Source organism: Lineus longissimus, chromosome 9 (assembly GCF_910592395.1).
Source record: "Lineus longissimus chromosome 9, tnLinLong1.2, whole genome shotgun sequence".
Lineage (NCBI taxonomy): Eukaryota > Metazoa > Nemertea > Pilidiophora > Heteronemertea > Lineidae > Lineus > Lineus longissimus.
This window is the reverse complement of record NC_088316.1, coordinates 17,485,893-17,510,083: the sequence shown is the minus strand read 5'-3', so window position 1 is coordinate 17,510,083 and position 24,191 is coordinate 17,485,893. Positions and strand designations below refer to the sequence as shown.

At 39.6% G+C, this 24,191-nt stretch overlaps 1 protein-coding gene across 2 annotated transcripts in view; it reads right to left on the bottom strand.

The window, feature by feature from the left end:
• The window catches only part of LOC135493238 (protocadherin-1-like), a 109,674-nt gene that overhangs the window by 33,885 nt on the left and 51,598 nt on the right, over positions 1–24,191 (bottom strand). The window contains exons 3-4 of one of the 2 annotated variants that reach the window (XM_064780367.1): positions 13,720–16,698; positions 13,390–13,506 (exon numbers count right to left, since the gene is read on the bottom strand). In XM_064780367.1, the coding sequence (XP_064636437.1) occupies positions 13,390–13,506; positions 13,720–16,437 (2,835 nt within the window). In that variant the 5' untranslated portion in view covers positions 16,438–16,698. The remainder of the gene's footprint in view (positions 1–13,389; positions 13,507–13,719; positions 16,699–24,191) is intronic. The other variant, XM_064780368.1, reaches the window with a different exon arrangement.

The window sequence follows — 24,191 nt, the reverse complement described above, 5'->3', positions numbered from 1 at the left end:
TTTGCATCACACTGCCACGTTCTTGAGGACCAACGGTGTCCAAACTCTTCCTTCAGAATTGAACTGATCAACATGACCAAGTTTGATGGATACTGCAGGACTGTTGGGGCCATCCTCTGGCAGTGCATTCCAACCCAGCCAAGGGGGAGATGGCACAGGTCATTCTAGGTCATTGCATACATAGATCTAAGGGTCAACATGGTTAAACTTCTCAGCTACAGATGGTCATTTAATAATCCTTTCCCTAAATAGGACATAAATGGTGTCCAAAAAGGGCATGCCCCACAGGGGACATCTAAGAAAACAGATCCTCGGGATTAGTAATCTGTTTTTGGTTTAAACCCTTGCAAACTTTCTAAGGGGGTAATGGACTGCCCGGCAGGAAGCAGTAGGGAAAACAAACCGGTTAAAGACTATTTTCAGTTGGAATCAGGATTGCTGGTATCATGGTAAGCAGGAACCATGGAGACACGAGATCAGCTGGATAATTCCGGCAGAAAGTTCTGTTAGAATGTAAGTGCTTTGTACTACAGATGGGATCAGCTTGGCGTTTTGGTGGTTGGGATCCTGTTAGATTTGGTAGATTTCATCCGGCAATCCGTTTTTGGTACAAATGATGTAAAATCAGACACAGCTGCTTAGAATTATACCATTTTGGTATTGAAAGAAGATGTCAAGTGACTCCCCAAAGGAATTTTATAATTTTGCTAAAGAAACATTTCAACAAGCAATTAAGTAAAATCACTTCATCAATTATCACAATCTTTGCTTGCAGCAACTTCAGATCATCGCGATCAATGGAGTACGGGATCTGCGTAAAAAAACGAGATTTTGCGTTCTTTTGTCAGCGCCTGACAGAGCCGAGAGATTCTCTTTAGGAGGAAAATCATGACATGCAAGGCAGAGATCACTCATGTCCTCAAGGGATTCGAGCTCTGCATTCCACAACCTGATCTCTGCGATGAATACCACGTTTCTTCGACGAAGAGGTGAAAAAAAAGCTTTTTACTCTGAACTCAGCACATTGGAGAAACCGGTACAGGAAACCGGCATTGATTAATTTAAATCCAGCTGGGTTTCGTCCTTGCAAACAGAGGTGCGTTATGCGTTATGGAAAAGGAAACCAAAACCACTGGCGCTTGCAAGAATATTACAGCTTCACTCAAAAAACAGTTTTGGAATTTGACATTCAATTTTCACTGTTCTTATCTGTAATAAATGAAAGCTTATTTCCTTCCTACAAAGTATTGGAAAGTCAAGGAGTCCAAAATGGAAAACAATATTTCCAAGTTTTCAATGCCAAAAAACAATTGTCAATTTCCTCATCTTTCTGCTGAACAGCCCGCTGATCACTACAAATTATTCAGAACAATACTCATTAGAAACCTGGGAAAATTGCCAATTTAAGATACGAAATCAAAAATTAAATCTGAATTTTCTATTTCTCTGACGAAAACATTTGAAATTCAAATGATTAAGATGCGATGAAAACAAAATTAGACTGCAATCCCTAACATTCGTCTTCTGACGTCTGTCATTGCTGAGGTCACAGCCTGGACAAACTGCACCTGAGGAGACAGCGACGAACTTAAAATTCAAATGTATTCATGGCCATCGAGGATATAGTTTTTCATCAAACCTAATAGGCGAGTAACTGACGAAGAAGAGATTGCTTTACGCAGAAAAATCCCCAAACAATGCCAGGTTCACCATTTGCATAATCTCCTCCTGCATGCTATGGTCGCAGTGATCCGAACCGGAGATAACCACGGTTAATGAATTGCCTGGAAACTTCGCTGGAATTCCCGATGAGAAAATAAAGTTGCAATACTGAGTTCGATCAAGGATCATGGCGTTATCTGATTGATGTGTAAGCCATGGCAAAAATGACCACGCTGACCGGAGCGAGATTTATCGCTTGGTTACGTCTGCATGTGAAAGGAATGCGATTGGTTGCCACATCGAGGGCCACCGAGGGTGGCCAAGTGTCAGCTGGTCGTAATGAACATCTGTATTGGCTTACATCTCTAGTTCAGCAGAGATGATGACAGGGACATCACTTGATTGTTGAGGATGCGTTCCTTCTTTTGAACTGATAGCAGCTCTCTGAAGTGTGACCAAGATTTCCTTTGGATAGGTTTGCACTTTGAACCAGATACCTCTCAAGTTTACTCAATCATTCTAGACACAGTGGCAGTTTCCATTTTCTGTTGACAGTCAAAATCAGAACACCAACACTTCCTCAAAGGAAGATATTTCAAAATGGTGAGCAGTCAATCTGAATAAAGAAATGGCCCCAGTAAGCTACACCAATACAACAGATTCACTTATTACAACCACCAGTTATTTGTCTACGTGATGGGAGTCATTGGTCGTTCATGAATGTATACGGCAGTAGCAATGGCGAGAATCAGTCTCTGATGAATGATTCTCCACTCCCTGAGGAACTATGTCAATTTGCCGCGCACGCTCAAATAGTCAATCTTGCTAGTAAGCAGAGCACTAAGTGTTTATAAGTATTGGGAGGACCTGCTTTATACAACTGACCTGTCATCATGGTTAGCCAATGTCACCCCCCCCCCCGAGATTGCTGAATCGCCAGATAAAAGATTGGCGGTGGTCATCAATACCGCGCTTAATGAGTGTTTGTCGATCAAGACGACATGTTCTTAGAGGATTTAATGCACAACACTGTTGTTGCTGAGTAAGATATCCTGTTTCACGTACACAAGGCAGGTTCAGTGATGGGTGAATGCAGATCGTTAGTAAAGGTCAAAGTCAAGTTGGGGGTGGGGTGAGAAAGGCATCAAATCTTCAAGCAGTCCAAACTCATGACAAAACAATCACACGTTATCCAGATCTCAGACAAATTTGTGAATTTGACATTATTTCTAGCTTAAGTGTGGAACGCTATTAAGACTGTGCTTTCTCTAACAGTATGCTCAGTATCATCAAAACCCAAAACTTTGATTGTGTTCTCTGCGTATTTCAGCTATGCGTAACATTTCTACATCAAAAAACTTCAAAGGCAAGGGCTAAAGACAACAGACAGACAAACAGTGCATTAAGTTGATTCCACTCTTTGATATTTGACTCTTCAATATTAAGCCTGCCATGAGAAATTCAAGCAAATGCCATCAACCTAGCAAATCTTCTGTCAACCTAGGGAACCTTTTAAACTATCACAGAGAGCAGCTCGATGAGCTATACCAGAGGCTGTGAAAACTTCAAAGGTTTATAAATGTCCAATTTAATTGAACCACTAAAAGTTCTACTTGGATTCAAAGCAACACTATGGGTTATCATTTCAAAATTTAAGACAACTTTACTACAAGAAACCAAAAACCAGTAATGGTTTCCTCTATAAACTTTGTATCTTGACAACAAACGACACCGTTTGATCCTAAATCTGTTATACCAATAGCCCCCATTTTGAGGGCCTCAAACGATCTACTTTATCCGCCAGACATCTGTTTGAATCAAAGCTTTGCCAGCCTACTTTCATTGGTTTAATTTTCCACTCTAACTCCCCAAAAGCTTTGATCAGTTTGCAAGTAAGGTGTCACTAAAGAAAGCAGACTTCAATCTATGTTGGAAGTGGCAATGCAAACTTTGTCGGAAGGCACCGTAACAAGAAAATATTACATATCATAATTTTTTTCAAGGCTGTTCACGACAAGATGCCAGATTCATGCTCGGGCTTTTTAGTGAGAATATCCACTCTGATAGTTTGTATACCAAACATCTGAAATCATTTCTGAAGGACACTCAAGGTATCTCCTTCATTATACCACCTGGCAGATGACAGTTAGTTGATCAAATGATGTTCAAAAGGTAACTGACAATTGACCCCTTATAAAGAGTGAACGGATAATGTGGTACTGCGTAACACGGTATGCCTATTTACTTTTGACCAAGACAGTAGGCATCATTCCGATTCATTGTATCGAAAGACAAAAATAACAAACACTACTCGAAGCGTAATATTGATCATAATTTCACAATGAAATTGACCTCATATTTTAGTTTGCAGGTAACTGTATTCAAATTACAGACGTCACAAATCAATAGAAATGAAATGTTGATTTGATAATGTAACATATGGTTAACCATTGAACCCTGACATATGGTGCGTAATGATCATTTGAATCGCTGCCACAGGAGGTGTAACCAATATGTACAACAATACCTTCACAGACAGGAGCTGGACTGCGTTTACTACAGTTTACTCTTGTGTACACAGGCATGGCAGAAAACCACAATGAAATCAAGCACAAGCATTTTTGTCATCAGCTTTTCAGTTTAAACTGAAGTAAAGAACTTTTTTGCCACTTGTTTCTGAAGACCCTTCAAATTCCCCCCAAGAGGTGCACAAAGACCAAATAATTGACACTTTCTTCTGAGATCTGAAAAAACAAAAATCTTGTCCCACGAACAAAGGAACATGTTCAATGATTACAATGACTGTACAGTTTGAACAACCCAAGTTGGAGTGGAACCGATCCACCAAATCACAGTCAAAAACAATGTGGGAAAATTTAACAGTAAAGAAGGACAAAAGATCAATTTGCTTCTTTCTCAACCAATCTGGAGTGTTAAGGCCTTTGTACTTCAGGAGCTACTTCAGAGCAATATTGGATTGATTGGTCTGTCATAGCCTGCATTCTTTACCGATTTCAAATGTTATTCATTGTGTTGAGTCTATGAGGCATATGTGTGTCACAAACACTGGGCTCACCCAAGGAAAAACAGCCTCAGGGGGCAAAACATAGATTTGTCACATGTTTTGTCTGGGGGTATTTTGTTGGTTTTTGAAAGAATTTGTGACAGAAGGTTGTGTTATTGCTGAAGAAGCGTGAATTCATGCACACTGTATAATATTCAGGTGCAAATGGTGACCGTTTGACCCCAATGTGCAAGATAAAGAATTTTAATATTTCTTGAAGAAACAGTCGGTTCTGAATATTGTAAGCAAGCGTTTTTTGCCCCACAGAAACCCAAACATGATAAAATTTGGAAAATCCGGAAAAACCTCAGTTTTTTTCTGTCCCCAGGTCTGTTACTTGAGAACATCAATGCTCAAATCTATCACCAAACAACTCATTTTGGTCTACCTGGTCATTTTCCCAGTAGCTCTTCCAAACATCGCAAAACAAAAACCGAATCAGCGTGTGATTTCTCCAGTCAGACGTATTTCCACAGAAATCTTGCCTAAATAAATGTAACCCACAATGTTGTTTCTATGCATTCAGTAGCAATTAGATTAGGAAAAGTCAGTAGTAATTGCAATAAAAACAGGATATTTACACTTCACCATTTGTCATGGCACAAAAAAGCTAATTGCATTTTCCAACAAATATTCCCCATCAATTACTCATGCTTTGATAGCAAGTTGTGTTACATGTATTTGTACTTTTGTTTTTAGAGTAATCAGGTGAAAAATAATGTTATTTGAGGCACGTGGTTTTTGTTTTTTCCAAACACAACTTGTTCCTTCACACCGGGTTGTGCAAAGGTTCGATTAAATCGAACTTCCGAAAACCGACATGAGTAAAAAATCTGTAATGTACTCTTTTGCTTGGAGCAAATACAGCTTTTGCTTGGAGCAAATACCAATGCTGAAAATGTCGACCAATATAAAACAAGCCAAATGCTCAATCTCGATAAAAATGTTTGATTTTAACTTGCATAATAGGGGTTATTTTCATATCAGGTTATTGCCTATGTTTTGTTTTGTGTAGAAAAAGAGAAACAAATGTGACTTAAATGTAAGTGGATATTTAACTCTAATAGCAACACAATAAATTGCTCAGCTCCACCCTGAATTTGAGTGTCAATTATTTGGTTCAAAAACATTTGAAAAAGATTGCACTATGGCTCCCAAAGGACAAGTTTACAGGGTATATTGCTGATATCAAGTATCACAATGTCTGCCACAGGGTGTCTCAAAAATACAAGGGACTGGGTATATTGCTGATATCAAGTATCACAATGTCTGCCACAGGGTGTCTCAAAAATACAAGGGACTGGGTATATTGCTGATATCAAGTATCACAATGTCTGCCACAGGGTGTCTCAAAAATACAAGGGACTGGGTATATTGCTGATATCAAGTATCACAATGTCTGCCACAGGGTGTCTCAAAAATACAAGGGACTGGGTATATTGCTGATATCAAGTATCACAATGTCTGCCACAGGGTGTCTCAAAAATACAAGGGACTGGGTATATTGCTGATATCAAGTATCACAATGTCTGCCACAGGGTGTCTCAAAAATACAAGGGAATGGGTATATTGCTGATATCAAGTATCACAATGTCTGCCACAGGGTGTCTCAAAAATACAAGGGACTGGGTATATTGCTGTCAAGTATCACAATGTCTGCCACAGGGTGTCTCAAAAATACAAGGGACTGGGTATATTGCTGATATCAAGTATCACAATGTCTGCCACAGGGTGTCTCAAAAATACAATCGACATTTTTTTCAGTGACCTTATGAACCTCAAGAACATTGACATTCAGCTCGGCTGCTCCTCAGGGCAATATTGAGTGTGCCGGTGGGCTGCTCATATTAATTGCTCTTGTTATAATTGCAGTAGGCCAATTCCTATCAATTTCATCATCTTGGCCATGGTTAATCTGCTAAGTATTCAGGTCAGAATCTCTTTTCAGTCCTGTTAATAGCATGTATGAAATGCTCTCAGGCCAAATTAATTGTCTTATATGGATGAGGGATGGCAATAAAGAGACGAAAACTATCATTGCAGAACCCGGTGGTGTACACCACACAAATCTTCCTTACGCAAGATAAAACAAGTGTTAATGCTGGATTGCAACCATGATACAAAAAACAAGACCCTCTATTTTTGTCTCGCAATTATTTGTTAAAACTTTCATCTAATATTTGGTCACGCGGTGCTACGTGAAAGGCTACAGGCAAAATCGCATCACTAATCTAGTTTTCCTCGATAATTTGCACAAAACCTTTTATGATTGTTCTCAGAACTTTGATACTGGGAATTTTCTAGAAATATTTGATTGCATGAGATTTCCGATTGGCAAACAAAACCAAATGAGCCAATGCTATAATAATACTCTGGAATATTTAAGAACTTATTAATTTATTGTTACTGTGAACTGCCAGTGTTTTTTTATTTGGGAAAAGCTGAAAGAAATTGCCGTGATACTATGAAACTGGTGTGCGATTTAACCAACATTTTTATTGGTCATCGCAGCGATGAATGTCACATGTCTTGGCAATAAAAAATTGGTAGTCTGCAGGGTGCATTAACTGAAAAATCTTATTATGTTAAAAGAAGTGAAAAAATTTGTCCGAGTCCAAGTTGCAGATATAATCCTATTTATGTCCCTCAAGCTGAGGATATCGGGAAACCTTCGTGTTCCAAGCGAATTAGATTTGTCAGATTCCACACCACAATAGACCTTGCCCAAAAAAATGGTAAAAAAGTACATCCAGGAAGGATGCTGGAGTTGGTGGTAATGAAGAGCCAACGATATATGGGCGCAGCAAACAGTAACATCCTCAATTTTCTAGAGGAGTTCCGGCAGTTTAGCTCGATGTCAATTTCCTCTGGAGTATAGCTCAAAGCTGGGATGGAAACATGTCCGAGACAGTATCAACGTATTTTCGACGGGTTTACTTAGTTTGGTAGCGGAAGAAGGAAAAAGATTACCAGGAATATGTCTGTCACTTTGGCTGGAACCTTTGTGATGGATTTTTATATACCATTGCCACCGGTTAGATTTCTTGAAGAGTTCCGGGACTTTAAGCACTGATGTCAATTGCTCCAAGGTGGGCGAGAAAGATGTCTAAAGTTTTGTGCTGTGTGAACAAGTTATCAATTTGTGGCAACTTGCAAATATAGACAATATAGGCCTACTGGGAGGTGTCATAGGAGTTTACTACATATGACAAATGTGTAGAAGAATAGGTATCACACGGCCTAATCAAGTTCTACCCAAGGCCCCAAGCCTAGTGCGAGTCAAAATAACATTAGATGTTATTACAGCGAGATTATTCCCAAATCGATAGGGAATTTTGCCACTGGCGATAAATGTCTCCGGACTAACAAAATGAAATCAAAACTCCTCCAGGGCCAGTGAAAATAAAATTTGAGAATTGGGTGATTAATGTAAAAACATTGAAGCCCTGCCTAATCTCTTGGGTTGGCAAAGACCTTGTTTAGACTGAATTGTAGGCCTTGGGCCAGTGGACATACCCATTCATGTGAACGCACTGGCCTTTTTCTGCGACAAATTCTGCGGAAAAGCACAGGAAATAGCAGAAGATTAGGGGCATTAGGTTCACTTTTATTTTCTTAAACTTCTAATCTGTCCTACTCCTACAGGTTGTTCCAAAAGCGGTGTCATTCATCTGAAAAATTCTTGAGGCCATCACATGTTAGGATTGGGTTGTCAAGGCAGCAACGAGACCCAATTTTATATTTGCTGAACATCAAATGTAATTAGTGACAATTTCCATATACATTTCATACCCCAATGGTAAGAACACACAACACAGTACCAGTGGAGCTACAATATAAAAACGAGAAATTCTGGACGGATTTTGTAGTAGATGGCGACAGTATTTCTCCTAATCAACATGAGTTATAATGTTAAAGTTGTCACAATTGATAGATGTGATGGTTGAATCGCATGTTTTGCGATCGTGTCGGTTGATCAAGTGGGAGAAACTTGATTGAGATTGGTTCAACAAGTTCCGAGAGTTGAGCAGGAACAGCGACATTGTCCTTCACAGGCTGTGTTCAGCAGGCTTCATGGGAGCGAAGCAAGTTAGCATGGAAATACATTGGATTTTAATGGTCTAAATCTCACAAAATGTTCGCTCCAATGGCATTTGGTGACCAATGAATCTAGTCCCAGGCTTGGGATAGCACTAAGTTGTGTCCATCAAAACATTAAGATTTCTCATTAATGTTTGAATTATGGAGACATTCTCTTTGAATGTGAATAATCTAAGGTTATGTCAACACGCGACAAAATATACACCGCATAAGTCTATGATCCACAAAGGCGGCTCCAGGAATTCCCAATATGACGAGTCAACAGAAAACAAGAGCACATATTTGCTGTGGCTAGTCACACATGTTTCCACAAGTTGCTGCTAAAATCCTTCAGTGTGCTCAAAATTTAAATATAACAGCGTGGATGTACTAACCCGACCATTTTCAAATACCTTATTATTATCGGAAATAACTTCATTTACTAACCCACGTGCAGTAGACATGTTGTCAGGCACTGTGGACAAATTCAATTTCGGTTTCATTTCCAAAGTTTATTCACTTACTTCTGTCACTTCCTGTATGAACTCGGCATAGCGCAGTAACGGGGACCCGAAGTTTTTAAAACGTCGTTCCCACCTGTAGTGAAGTTGATGAGATATCGTAATACTTTGCCGATCGATCACTAAAGTAATCAGATATGCCAACTCCTCAGATTCTCATCAAAGGACAGTCTTAAATCACACTCACAGACATGAACAAGAACTGAAAAGTTTGCAACAACCCAGACTTCGACTGATTTATGTCCTCCAAATTATACACTTCATAAAAACTACCATTTCCGAGAGAACTTGTTTCATAATTCATGTCAATGTTATAAGAATACTGTTCCTTGACCCAGGAGGAAGCATAGCTCAAATTGATAATAAATGTTTCTCTTTTCTCGAACTTTGAAATATCAATCGCTTTTTTTGACATATTTTCAACACTTCACATGCCCCCTTTCCTGTCATTTCTTCCCACAAGGATTCAACTAATTTTCCTTGGAACCACCATGAGATCACATTGTATGTAAATATGTCCAAGGAATTGTTTGACACAGAATTATGCCAATAACATGGTCATGCTTTCTATATACTTGTACTCTCTCTGTTTACTTCAATAAACCAATGTTCATATTGTATGCGGGAAGTGTGTCCACCATGTTTGGCAATTAGTTCCTAGGATGACTTTCCAATGAAAGCTGTCATAAACATGCGTAAAGGGGCCAGCAGGAAGTCAGCAAGAAACTGCTGAACTTAGAACAATAGTTAGAATCTATGAATCAACAACAATTAGCAGATTTATTAAATCTTTTGAACTACTTTACATGAGGGATTGAAATGGAGCTGAAAAATGGTTGCAAAGTGTATGAGACATGTAACAGATGAAGAAGCTAAAATGTCAATCTTAAATTGAAGTATGATCTATCTATGAATATGTAAAATCTGCTCTAAGAAGGACACTATACTGCAGTAAAAATACTCTTATAATGACTAATATAAAGTTCCCTTGGTCCTGGGCTAAAATACTGTGTGGATCGATGCAATTTAAAAGCAGGTTCAGGCTTTTTTGCGCCAGCACAGTATATCATTCAAATGAAAGATCAAAGGTGACAGAAAGCAAAACTCTCCTACATTCCAGTCAAAAGTGTTTTGTATAAATTGATTTAAAAACAAGAGTGAATGTGTGATCTCTGTGGTCTCTGTCTATGCTACAAGTGTTGTCAAGCAAAATATTGGATTGTGAAATAAGTGTACAAGTTGCATAACTTTGTAATATGTTGGCATTGATTCTGTCAAAAGTTGGTGGAATCATATTACAGTGTGTATTGCTGTACGATTCTAATTAAAAATATAGAGCAGATCCGACAATGTTTGGTTGAAATGAATTAAAGGGCATATGATCAACTGCAACTGTAGACAACTAGTTGACAAAGAAGCTGTTTTCACAAGAAGGTCACAGAAAAAATCAATTGAAAGGATTTCATACATCACAATGCACTACACTGCACACAGCACCTTTTGCTAATTAGTCGGGTCACAGTTACATAGACCACAGTCCCTTTAACATGAAGCGAGCGCCAGACCAGCCATGTGAGGGTGAGGTGGGCAACCCATGCGCTATGATATAAAAGCCTTGGCTGTGAAACTCTGTGCCCTAGTCCAATTTGAAACAAAATGCATGATTTTTGATCTGGTTGTCAAGTTTGGCTTACTTACAGAGCAAGGAGCTTATTTACAGAGCAAAGTACTCTAGCTTTTATATATGCAGAGCAACAGACCCAGTTTGCAGAGCACTGTCTGATCCTCCACATCCAGGCTATCCTTAATTGCAGAGCAAAAAGCCTATTTGCAGAGCAATGGTCTCAAAAGTTTTCCTATCTGCTGAGCAAATTGCTTAATTTCAGAGCACTAAATGTGTAATGATTTTTCAGTTGAAGAAAATAGCACTTAAAATTTGTATTAATCAAAGCAAATTTGTTTCATATTTTGGATTCGAGGCCAAAAATGTATTAGGTGAGCAGAGGAAACCCCACTCCACAGCAACTCTACTTCTACTTCTAGCCAGTGGTTAAAATAGCTCAGGCCAGGGAAGGGCTAATCAAGAAGAGTCAAGAAGATAATTTCATGATTTTTATGGAGAACTTTTTGAAAGGTTTTGACCCAGAAGTTCCCAGCTACACTGCAACAGATGAGGCATCTACAGATTCTTAAAAATTTCAAAAGACGACAAAAAAATTACGACAAAAGTAAATTTGAAATTGACAACATGATTGCTGACGACATAAGGAGCATACAACAGCATGGAAGGCCAGAAACACATCGAATGGCGATAATTCTTGAACAAATTGTTTCAGAAAAAAAATAACAGGGGAGATAAAATGGACCAAATGTTTATAAATAATTTTCAAGAACAATTCTTTGCTGAGGCACTGAAGTTGAAAAAAAAACAATTTGAAGAAAAGATGTTGGGAAAACAGCTTATAAAACAGGGGGAAGCTACATTTCTCGTCAGCATTTTCTTTCTGTATTAGGAATTCTGTCGATGTTATTTACATTTTTTTTCGGTACAGATATGATTGTCGTAAGAATCTGATTCTCTCACACTGGTGCAATGAATCCAATCTGTGAGTGGAAATTTAAGTTTTTAAATTCTTGATTAGCCCTTCTGTAGCACACCAAAACCCAACTAAACCAGGACCGTTGAGAAGGGAGGATGACGTACACTACACAACCAAGGGGGTAACCACTGCATGCAAAGTGTCAGGGGGGTGACTAACCAGTCTTACAGCGAATCTGAATTCTCTCGCCTCCAGTGCAGTGGTCTTGGGTCGGACTGGTTAGGAGTCGGACTGGCGAATAAATGAGAGACACTTTTTCACAATACTACAATTTTAAGCATTGATGGCGATACTCATATTGAAAATCCTACACCATGTGTGATTTGCAAAAAACTGACATAATTGTCTTTAAATGTCAAATTTTGACATGGTGTAGTACTTTCTATTGCGTTTCTCCACCAACTTCATGAAATTCAGTTCATTTATACAAGAAAGGATTTTTTATGAATCTGTAGAAAAGTTTCAAGTAAAACATGCAGATATTGTGTCTATCTAACTGCACAGTTCAAATTGAATTTAAATTGATTATTGATTGATTTTGAAACGTTTGAAACGGCAGGTCATCACAGGTTAGGATGACATCCCTTTCTTAGCAGATTTTGTTTTTTTAGCAAGTTGAAGGCTCTCGCATCATCATATTCACTGCTTTTAAGTTAAGATTTCAACAAATAAATACACCTTGATTATAACTGAAGTGATTGGTTATAAGCTCACTACCAAAATCTAAAAGCCGGAACCTAAAATACTAATATCATAAGCCGTAACTTCAAATACACCTAACACAATGCAGTAGTTTCACCATTTTACACAGTCAGGAAAAACCTGGTCATGGACTTCTCAAGTTAATTAAACATTAGTGTGAAAATATTAAGAGTCGATGAAAGCCGACCAGAAAGTGTGTTTCCTGGACATTGGATTGCTTTTGGCGGCCGATTTCCATTTTTGGGTAAAGGTCGGAAGAGTATTCTACTGGCAAGGATATCCACTATATTGATCACCATATTACAATCTTTAATTGGCTATGGTTACAAATAGAACCAGATAAAAGGTTGTAGCATTGACACTCCTGTATTGATTTTTACCCGAATGAGGACATTTTGATCAGTAAAAGTTATTGTTTTCATAAAAAGTTGAGCTTGTTTCATACACATGGAGAAAGATTGGTTCAAGAGAGGGGTGCAGATTCGTTTGGGGGAAAATCTCAGGGAAAGACTTGTTTATTAATAGACCAAATGCGACAAAAGCCAAATTAAAAGAATAGACCACTATATATGGATACTAGAAAGTGATACTTTAAAAGCTTCCATCACCGAATTAATTCAAAATGGCATGGGATTTTGAGTGGGAGAGGCTGACTATAGTTGACCCTCAAGACTTAAAAATGTCTTCAAAGCTGGTGAAACTATGAGGTGGTATATACCATGGGAGTCAGGACCAAAGTATACAAGTATGCTTAGTCTACCTTCCTCTTCTTAGCATTTAATGGCAACATGGGCTGCCGCTGCCAAATGTCGTATTGTATCACTGGCTCCCAATTTGCCGCTCTTGGCGCTGGAGTCCGACTTAGACGGTGTCTTCTCTACCAAGAAGGAAGTAAGTGTCATTTCAATGTTTTCACCAACAAAAGTTAAGTTAGTTTCACCATGACCTGCTGAAACTTTGTCTACATTTAGTACAGCAGATGTAGTGAAGATCTTGGGCATGTGAACTGGTCTGTAGCACAAAACCATTTAAAGTGGTCTATCTTTACAGAAACATGACGTTAACAATAAGTATAAAATATATCACTTACCTCCAACATTTTTGGGTTGATGCTGTTGGAGTTCCACGAATTCGGCTGTGTCTTCATGGTTAAAAAAGTGCTCTGATTGTTTGAATTTTCTGCCATTTCCTCCGTCTCCATCGAAAAACTCACTTCCTTTTTTGGTGGCTTTTCCTCATCGCTAGTTATACTGCCATGGCTATTGCGTTTCTCACCACGATGATGGAATATTTTTTGCGTCTCTGTTTTCACATTATATCGATGGTTGTCTCTGTCTTTACGCTTGATGCATACGATCGCAATGATTAAAATAATGGCAAGAACACCCGAAACTGCCGCGAGGCACACAACAATAATTAAGTTACGGTTACTAGGTGAGCCGTCTATGTAAACTCCAGTTAAGTCTATGGCTTTACCTGTACCGTCTATTACAATATTTAAAGTCTCCATATTTAAATTTTGCGGAATACCGCGGTCTATCACTTTTATGACGAGTTTATAAAGTAACGCATCTTTTTCTTCCATGGATTTTGCTACCTTTATTTCACCAGTGTCAGGGTCTATTCTAAAAATACCGTCACTGTTACCACTTTTTATGACGTAAGTCAATTTTGAGTTTAAGCCACTATCAGCATCTGTGGCGTTGATGCGCGTGATCACATGATCAACAGGTTCTAAATATGATATGTATACAGTATTATTTGAGCTGCTCGGAAAGTGAATATCCGGCTGGCAATCATTAACGTCAGTCACGTTTATCCGAACTGTGGCAGTACTGCTGAGGCGTTCTTTGCCATTATCCCTGGCAAGAACGACAAGTTCGTACACAGCACGGTGTTCACGATCTAACTCTTTCTTAGTAGTTATCACTCCTTTTGAATTCATATCGAAAACTTCCGAAGCGTAGTTGTACAAGAGCGAATAGCTGACTTCCTGATTGACACCAACATCCGGATCTTCCGCAGAAATATTTCCAATATTCGTATGTGGTTTGACACTTTCGGCAACGTCAAATGAGAATTTCTTTTTGAACACCGGTGGATTGTCATTCTTGTCACTGATTTTGATGATAACAGTAGCAGAGGCACTTTGTGAAGGCTTTCCACCATCAGTTGCAATGACTTGAAATTGAATCTGATCATTTTTTTCCCGATCAAATGATTTACTCGCATAGATTTTGCCATTATCTGGCTCAACTCTTACAAATTTTTTGCCTTTTTTATTGATGGAATACGTGATTTTTCCATTGTCGCCAGAATCGGTATCAGACGCCGAAACTTGAAGAAGGAAATCACCAATGGTGTTGTTTTCAAAAACCTCCACAGTATACGTTTTGCGTGGAAAATTAGGCTTGTTGTCATTTGCATCTGTCACAAAGATAACTAAAGTTGTGACGACCCGTAGTGGTGGGTCACCGTTGTCAGAACACATGATCATTATCTCATGCTCGGATCGGTTCTCGCGGTTCAGCGTTGCATTTGTGACTAACTTGTATTGGTTTGGTTCATCTTGTCCCATGGGCTGTAGACGGAATTGCTTACTATCAATAGTGCATGTCACTTCCGCATTTTTCCCCTTGTCTGGATCCTTAACCAGGATATGTGCCACGAACGTCCCAAGAGAAGCAGATTCAGACACCTCAGCGCGGCCAGCATCGGTCAAGAAGTTCACCGTGATCTCCGGGCTATGGTCGTTGACATCGTCCACATACACATTCACCCAATTATTCACAGGGAATGAATTAGCGCCCTTATCACGCGCCATGATCGGGATGTTATAAACAGTGGTATCTTCATAGTCCAGTTCTCCTTGCGTGAATATTTCTCCGCTATCGGCGTCTATGCGAAACAACTGGCTGACTTTCTCGGACGGCCTGGCACGAATTGAGTAGATAATTTTTCCATTGTTTCCAGCATCCTCATCAACAGCTTCTACCTTCACGATACTGGTGCCGATGGTGACATTCTCCTTGACGCGGACTTCGTACGGACGCTGCAAGAATACTGGTGCATTATCATTCGCGTCTTGAATCTCGATGATAACCAAAAGCTGACTAGTCTGCGGAGGGACACCATGATCTCTAGCAATGACACGGACTTGATGAGATGCGGTCAACTCTCTGTCCAAAGTCTTATTTACGACTAAGTACAACTCTGTACTGAAACTTTCTGCTACACGTAACTCGAAGATTTTATCTGGATCAACAATACTGTATGAAAGAATCGAATTATTTCCAGCGTCTGGATCTGTAGCAGTCTGGAGATGAAATTCTGATCCGACAGCAGAAGTTTCCGGAATTTTCAAGGTCACAGGATTGATCTCAAAGGTGGGTCGGTTGTCATTGATGTCCTCCACTTCTACATGAACTTTGATGGTTTGCCAGTACTGGGCCGGTCCAACGCTGATGGTCAAATCCAAACTACACCGCTCGAAATGATTGCAGCATAAACTGACGTCACACAAGGTGTCACGGTCGATCGGTTGCCGAGTTTTCAAAACACTTGTCCGATTATTGATAGAAAAGAAACGCCCAGGCACTATATTCTTATTCCAGAGTTGATACTGAAGTAACTTTTGGATAGATGTATCATATTTTGCACTTAATCCACTATCGTCCACGACAGTCCCCACTACTCTATCTTGTGGTTCCTCCTCTTTGATTCTATAGTTGATATCCTTGGCCTGGCTGAGGGGCAGGCACACCACCACCAGCAGGAGCACAACACCACAGGTCCTCACTCTTGCCATCCTGGCCGACAACTGACCAACCACACAGCCAACTCAACGACTTACTCTCAATCTAGCTAAATAAGTCCCATTGGCTCAAAGGAAACAATTTGCCACATTTATACCTTCTATTGTCCTCTCAACAAATTAGGTTCAGGCAGCTTAAACCAGGGTAAACAAATGTTTGGATAGAAATTTGGCAATTCTTTAATCCTCCTTGCTGATCCAGCAGACGCACACACCAGGCCTTTTTGCTTTTATTTTTCTTGTCTTGTTCACCACCTGTAAAATATAAAATTAGACTGATTTTGAGTCTTATGATCTGAATATCGCCACAGGATAATATGGTTATCAAAATGAGAAGGTGGAGGGGCGTTTATTTTGGGCGGTGGACAATCGAAGTGGTAGGCTGGAACGTAATGGAGACAACAATGGAACTGTAACAGTGTTTACACAATGATGTTACTGGCCAATTGTAAGAGGGGCGGCTCTGTCGATCTTCAGTCAGACATCCCAAGCAACCCTATGCCAAATTTCAGCCAATTGTCTAAATACGGCCACAGCCAATCACAATTGTCAAAGTTCAGACTCTTCGGAACTCAGAAAACGAACCTGATAGCGATCAGAGAGTTTGGTACCTCAATTTGACAAAACATGTCCAAGCAATTTGATGGTGACAAGAAATTCCCTGTGACAAGTTTCCTAAATAGGCAGAACTTGAATGCCGTGAGAACAATTGGATATTTTGCCAGATAGCCTGATATCAGATTTCAGGTTTTCAACCCCTTCTTCATTGGGCCCTTTCCCTTTGTGGTTCACTTCATCTGTTTTGTATCCGAAGTTTATTTTAGAGAGGAGTCAAGTTACTTATGCGGGAATGAAAAGCTGGACAAAAACGGTCAAAAACTTCCAATTCAAGCCACATTTAATGTTGCAACTTTCTCCCTGGGGCGGGCCAAGTTTCTCGATAATATTCTATTGCTTTCCCAGGGTTCTAGAAAGTTCCATCAGACATTGAGGACAAAATATTTGCCTGTGTCAACTTTTTGGGGAAGGTTTATAAACAGCCTTGGGGCGAGAAAGAACCTGAAATAGATCAGTTTCCTTCTTGTCTATCAATCAGTAACAAAAATATTAACTGACTATTCACAAAAATCCTGTAAATTGTAAAGCTTTAGTTGCAATTCAATGTGAATTGGAGAAATCCAAACCCAAATTCTCCCAGATGACTTGTGCCAACCCGATAAGGATCTCAATCGGAAATAATGAAGAAATATTTTTAGTTGTTTTCATGTCACATATCAAAGAGACAGAAGCAGATAGAAGACCCATGTTTCACCAATTTTGATTTAAATCAAGGATTAAACAGAAGTTGTGTAACAACTCCAAAGATCTGACACCGACAGAAGACCATTGGTCACGTCTGGTCAACATAATTAACAGTGGGACACTAAGGTGAAAAGTCAGTGAAAAGGCACAAAATTTTGCATCAGAGAAGACTTCAGTCAAATCATTCCAAAAATATCCACAATTTGGTGACCCACAGACAGATGTGTTTGTTGACTTGTTGAAGAGTAAACATGAACTGAAATCAAGAGCGGTCAAATTTAACTTTTGGTTTGCACAGTTAAAGTGATCGGTGGTAAAATGTGTGAAATTGAAGGAACGGTAAACATGGTCATTCAGAACGATTTGGCAGGTTGAGTCTTTTGATCTAGTTTTAATTGCCTCAAGGATTTATTACTTTTTCATGCAAAAAAATCTAAGTTAGGGGCAACTGTGATCAATGTTTCATCAAGACAGCGTGAAAGGAAAAAAAGGTATTTTTTGCCCATCTGGATACCTTAGTATTCGATTCCACTTAAGCAGTTTCCTGCTTTTATTGTCCCCACCTTGGCAAAATTAGCCCCCTTGGGATCAAAACTGGAACTAATTCTTGACTGAACAGAGCTCAAGTGAAGACACATCATGCAAAATCATGTGACGAATCTTTTAGCCCCTTGATATCCTGCAAAAGCTTGCATTTTTTAACAAAATTGAAATTGAATTGCTAAAATAACATGATCAAAAATCGATGCAATGGGATCTGCAAATGTATTGAAACACCCACTTACATTTTAATACATGTTTGGAATTTTTTTCCAAACAAATAAAATGTTAATCCCATCCTTTGCAGAATAATTGCCTATTAGCTACAGCACTCAAATTGTAAATATTCATGACATTACCTCAGTCAAAGGAATCTGACTACAATCACTTTATCACAAAAAACAACTAAAATATTAATCCAATCCTTTGCACAACATCTTCTCTCCGTTTTAGACTTGAAAATAAATTAACATGCCACAGTTATGCATATTCACAAGATTGAAATGAAAAGGAATTCGGTTACAAATCACTGTATTAGTTGATAATCCTTATATTATCCCATAATAATCCTCGAACATTATGCTCAGACATTACATAGAGTTGCGACTTGCATTGCATCTCATCACTCACTGACACGATGGGACGTGCGACTGCTGTGACCGCAACTGGCTACAATCGACAGCGGGCCGTCCAATCAATGAATCAGCTGATTAAGTTGTACTAATGTTGTTTCATTATTCATATAACAATCCGCAAAGATTAATTAGCGACCATGAAAGTACTGGTGATTAAGGCAAAGTGGTCAAACTCCAAGTTCACAGAGGAGGCAATAAGGTTCCACAGTGAAGATGATTATATCATGAAAACACCTTGCCTGGCACCTATTCTGTCAAGTTTGAACCCAAAGAGATCAAGACTGGGATCCTACTTTACGACCACTGCCACCTGCCAGCCATTTTCCAAACAATCTTACCCTAAAATGAGCCCCGAATTAGTTAATGCGGAGTTGGTGTGTTCAAATCAAATGGCCCTAATGAGCGTCAAGTGTGCAAGTACATTTGTCAAATTAAAACTTAACCCATTTTTCTCTTTAAAACTCATCTTCTTGGACAATATTATGATTGGAACCAATTTCACGTCATTTTGAATTCAACACCTACAAATTTGTAGTACATAATTCACTAATATTTCGGTTCTTGTGTCGTGGACTAAAAGTATTAAACCACCCAACTTGGACAATCTTAACACGACTACCGCTCAAATAGTCGCTACATGCCGATTGGCAATGACGCTAGTAGCGAAGTGTTAGCAATAGTAATGAAGCTAGTTAGGGGTGAATCGGAAACATCTGGCATGCGCTAAATGTGGTTATGCGCTAAAAAACGGTCAGCACAGAGAGCCATTGGCTATTAATGCAGTGTTTGTCCATTGCCTTGGGCAACAGTTCCCTGATGAGCCTAGCGGTCCTGACATTCATGTTGTAATGATGCAAGCTAGACCATAGGTGACTTATCTCAAGAGGATCAGGTGGTGCTCAGAGATGTTAACCCTTTTAATGCAGATGGGGGGGGGGATTCAGAAAATGTATAACACTACTTCCCAGGTCCTAAAGATTTTGGTTGTGGTCAATCACTGAGTCACCCACCTCCTTGACCTTCTTGGTAATTATTGCCTGCTAGCACATGCTAACTGTTTCTCATGGGAATACGCAGAACCTCTAAACGATTTCTGCCATGATAGGCAATTCCAAGTCAAAGGACTAAGTCTTGAAGCGGAGCAGCATCCATACCGAAGTTCGTTCATTGGGAGGGTCAATCTCACCGGGTAAGTCAGACCTCAACAGATGTCCGAGATCATAGAAAGACGATGATTACGATCTGATGTTTGCATCTCCCACATGGTCTGCAACCAGGCGATTAGTCCGGAATAAGGGACAAAAGGGCCAAACATGGAACAAAAGGAAGCGTCCTGGGGGTAGAGCGTGCCGTCAGCCCCGGGTAAAATGACAATCAAAACACGCCTTGTCATATTCCCAAACTCGTTTCATAACTGCTACCAACAATTGCAGATTATCACAGCTCAAATAGTTGACAATTTCATTGTTTGTAATTGCTGGCCGGATATGATCACAAACCCACACCCCAGCAGTATCATTCTCACCATCTTTCACACCCACAGCTGTCAAATAGCAGGTAACTCATCGATCAAACCCAGAAATTAACTTATTGGAAGTTTAAATCGACTTAAGATGATTTCAATGTCGCCTCTGAAGGAAATTGTGGAAAATAATGTTCAGTGATGTTGTCGTTGACAGCAAGGAAACCAAATCGATTGCTTTCACCACGATGTGTCTTGTACTATAAATAGAGCTGGAACGTGTGAATGGAACAAAGAGGGTTCGAAGGAGCTAGAAGAAAGCATCATTCAAAATAGTCAAATAGGCCCAACTGCGAAAGATGCTTACTGCTGCACTTCAAAGACTTTTACTTATATAACCCATTGCTCAGTGGCCCATCTTTGAAGCCATGTCTTAAAGGGTTTGCTCTGCCATGTCTTTTTTCTTCAAAAATTGATGCTTCACAGGGAAAACTTCTGAGCACTGACCTCTTCTGAGAGGGTTAAACTGGTTATCGTGTCATCTGAATGACAAAGAGTTCACCAAATGAGCAATGTTCACAACAAAGAAATAACCTTTCCACGATAGTAAAGGCAATGATCAGGTCGCATAGAATGAGTGCAAACCCTCCAATTACATGCCCAGGCATTCATAATTCAACCCAAAGTTTTTACACAAGCAATTGAAATAGTTCCTACGCAATTAATCAAGCTTTTTATCATTTCATTGCATGACGATTAAAAGCATGAAACTCATGGACCCAGGAGGTCAAGCTGTTCTATTGTAAGAGTTGGCTGGAGTTTCTCAGAATGCAGGGTAGGCAATTAAACTATGCGACCATAGTGGTTTGGTTGATTTTTCCTGTGGGACCTGGCATTTCGCTTTCAATGTACGACAGCGCCAATCTTGGTTTACAAGACGGATAGGTCATTTGTAGGTTGAGAGTAAAGGCATGCCCAATTAGAAGTTACCCGCATTAGTCCACCACAGCCACACCACAAGCAATAGTGTAGAATATACAGGACCAACTTGACACTTGTAGTCTAAGTTGAGATGAAACTAAAATTCTAGTTTCAGTTTCAACCACAAGACCCAACAACTTGTACATAATCATTAGCGAGTGTTCACCAATTTCAACTGTACTTGGAATGAAACTTACAACCATACAACCACACATTATTTGTCCCAAAGGATTGCTTTCTTCTCTTAACTAATTTAGTGCAGACATAATTTCTCCATAGAAATGCACAATGAGATTGCTCTTTACAAAAGTTAATCCCCGGAACCATTCTTGCTGCAGAAGTGCTTGAAATTTGTTATAAGTGACTAAGTTTGGAAACCCCCTCCATATATCATGGTGTTGAAATGACAGTGCCATAACTGTTATCTATAAGAAGCTGCAGCAATGAGCACTGCTGACAGAACAGTACCTTACAACATAAATACAAATGTAGATACCCAGAAATCCACGAGGCAGTTGAGCTTGCACCTGGTCGGTCCCAAGAGATTCTGCAATATCAGATTGATTAAAGGTGTCCTCCAGAGACTGGATTACAGCATTACAGCAGCCTGGTTATACCATCAAGGGGAGTCATACACAATACATCATTACCGTCATTACGACCAATTGCTGAAAGTTATGGGGGAAAATACTACAATAATGGAGAGAATATGAACTTGTCCTTCATCATGACCACTGGGCTGCAAATTGCATTATTTAAACCAGATTTTCGAAATCGTTTGGATTGTTTCTGATGCTGATTCGATTATCTTAACAGCCTGAATGACTGAGGTGGAGGGAATCCAATTTGGCTTGATCTGTTATCCTATTTAACCAATGTACCTGCATGACCCAATGCAGAGTTAACTGAAACTACTTCGATGCAAGACCCCAGAGAGGTTGACAGACTTATAGGGATTGATTGTTGATGACATTACATCTTGGAAACAATAGAAACCATTACTTGTTATGTTACCCCAAATGGATACAGCTATAAGTCTAACAAAAGGTAACTTTAATTGTGCTGAGTCATGTTATACAGTGCCTCTAGAGAATTGTGGGTTAATGGACCCAAATGGCCACTTGAGGGGTGCTGATTGATTCTGCGGAGGTACATTACGAATAAATGTTTCCGGTTGTTTGTTCATTGTGATATCTCTTCAGGTACCATGATGAGTAGGACTGCTGTGCCTATTGAGCTTGTTGATTCCTCTTGGGTGTGGGATCAACCACGAGAGACTTGGGGAAAGTCATGGATAAGTCGCTGGTCACTACAACAGAAATCGCTGGTTGCAGATCAGAGAGGTTTTGAAAAACTAACCAAACTCCAGCCAGATCTCAAAGAACAACACCACACCAGACTTCATAGCAATGCACCATTCAACCTTTGATATCTAAATATCTACAAAGCCTTTTGTACAACCAAAATACCTTAGTTTGTTTGTCTGGAAATGCCAGCCCTGGCAGACCATTCTTAAGTTCCTTCAGAGAGTACTATGAATTAATAATCCAGAGTGCATCGTTACCGTTGCTTCTTTGAGAGAAAGCACAGGGAAATGTCACTGGAATAATCAGATCAAAAGAAAGGAGTCTATAAATGCAGTTCATCCTTACTCCTTTATATCTCATTCTGATCCATCCTTACCATGTGAAAATGTCACGGAGCAAGTCATCAGTCAGGTGGCATTGTGCGCATTGCGTATTAATCAAATTTAAAGGTATAGTGCACCTGTTGTGCCACTAACTTCATCCCTGGAAATAACACACAGATTATACTGGACCACTAGCACCGTCTGCCCTCAGCAGCAAATATTTGCTTCATCGCTGGAAAAGCTCAGTTTGCACCAAATAAGCAGCAGACTAAAACACCAAACCACTATATGTGAGAAGGAAGTCCCAATTAGCCCAAAACCTGATATCAAAAGATAATTGAGGAAGATGGCACAACTCAACTCAAATCATCATTTAGCCGCATCAACCAGTCAGCGAATAATAGCAGGCCTGAATTGGCACAAAAGCTTACTGTTGTCAGTCAGAAGATTGGTCAACAATTATTCATAATTTTCCATCATTTCTCTCACTAACTTTGTTAGGATAATTGGTGAGAGGTTGCCGAAGTGAACAGGCTCATTACTGTGATGGTACCAGTGACAGCTCTGGAGTGCAAAGACTCCACAGAGAATGAATGGCATATTAACTCCTTCACTCATAAATTAACCCTCCATGAACTTTCCTATCTTGTTAGTAGAAAAATGTGGAACTCCCTAGGGAGAGTGATCAGTTTGATGTTGATCTGGTGTTGAAGCACCTGGAAGGATCTATGCTGGCAGATCTTCAATGGCTGAGTCAAGGATCCCACAATGTCAGAGGTGACACCAAAAATATATACCGGCACATTAAGGCAAGCTCCCTTATATATTTTTGCTGACGCTGAGAATGATTTTCAACATCGACTTACTACCAAATCCATATTGGGTTAACGAGACAAAGTTTCGGGCTGAGTTACGGTCATTGTTAAAATGTTCCCATTTCTAGTGCCAAGAAGGATTTTTATCATTAGTCTCCCGGGTATTGTGATATTTTAGCATGTTATCTATTATTCATTCAAAATCACCTGGACGTTTCCTCGTATTTTCTCTATTGCTGCACTTACTGGGCACACTATACCAGCTTTCTCAAGACATGAACAAAAACGTAACAGATTCGCAAAAAAAAGTTAAATGGTCTGGTATGAATGGGCTATCGTGTTGCAATCTGCCTTTCCCATTAACCCTCTCAGAAAGAGAAATT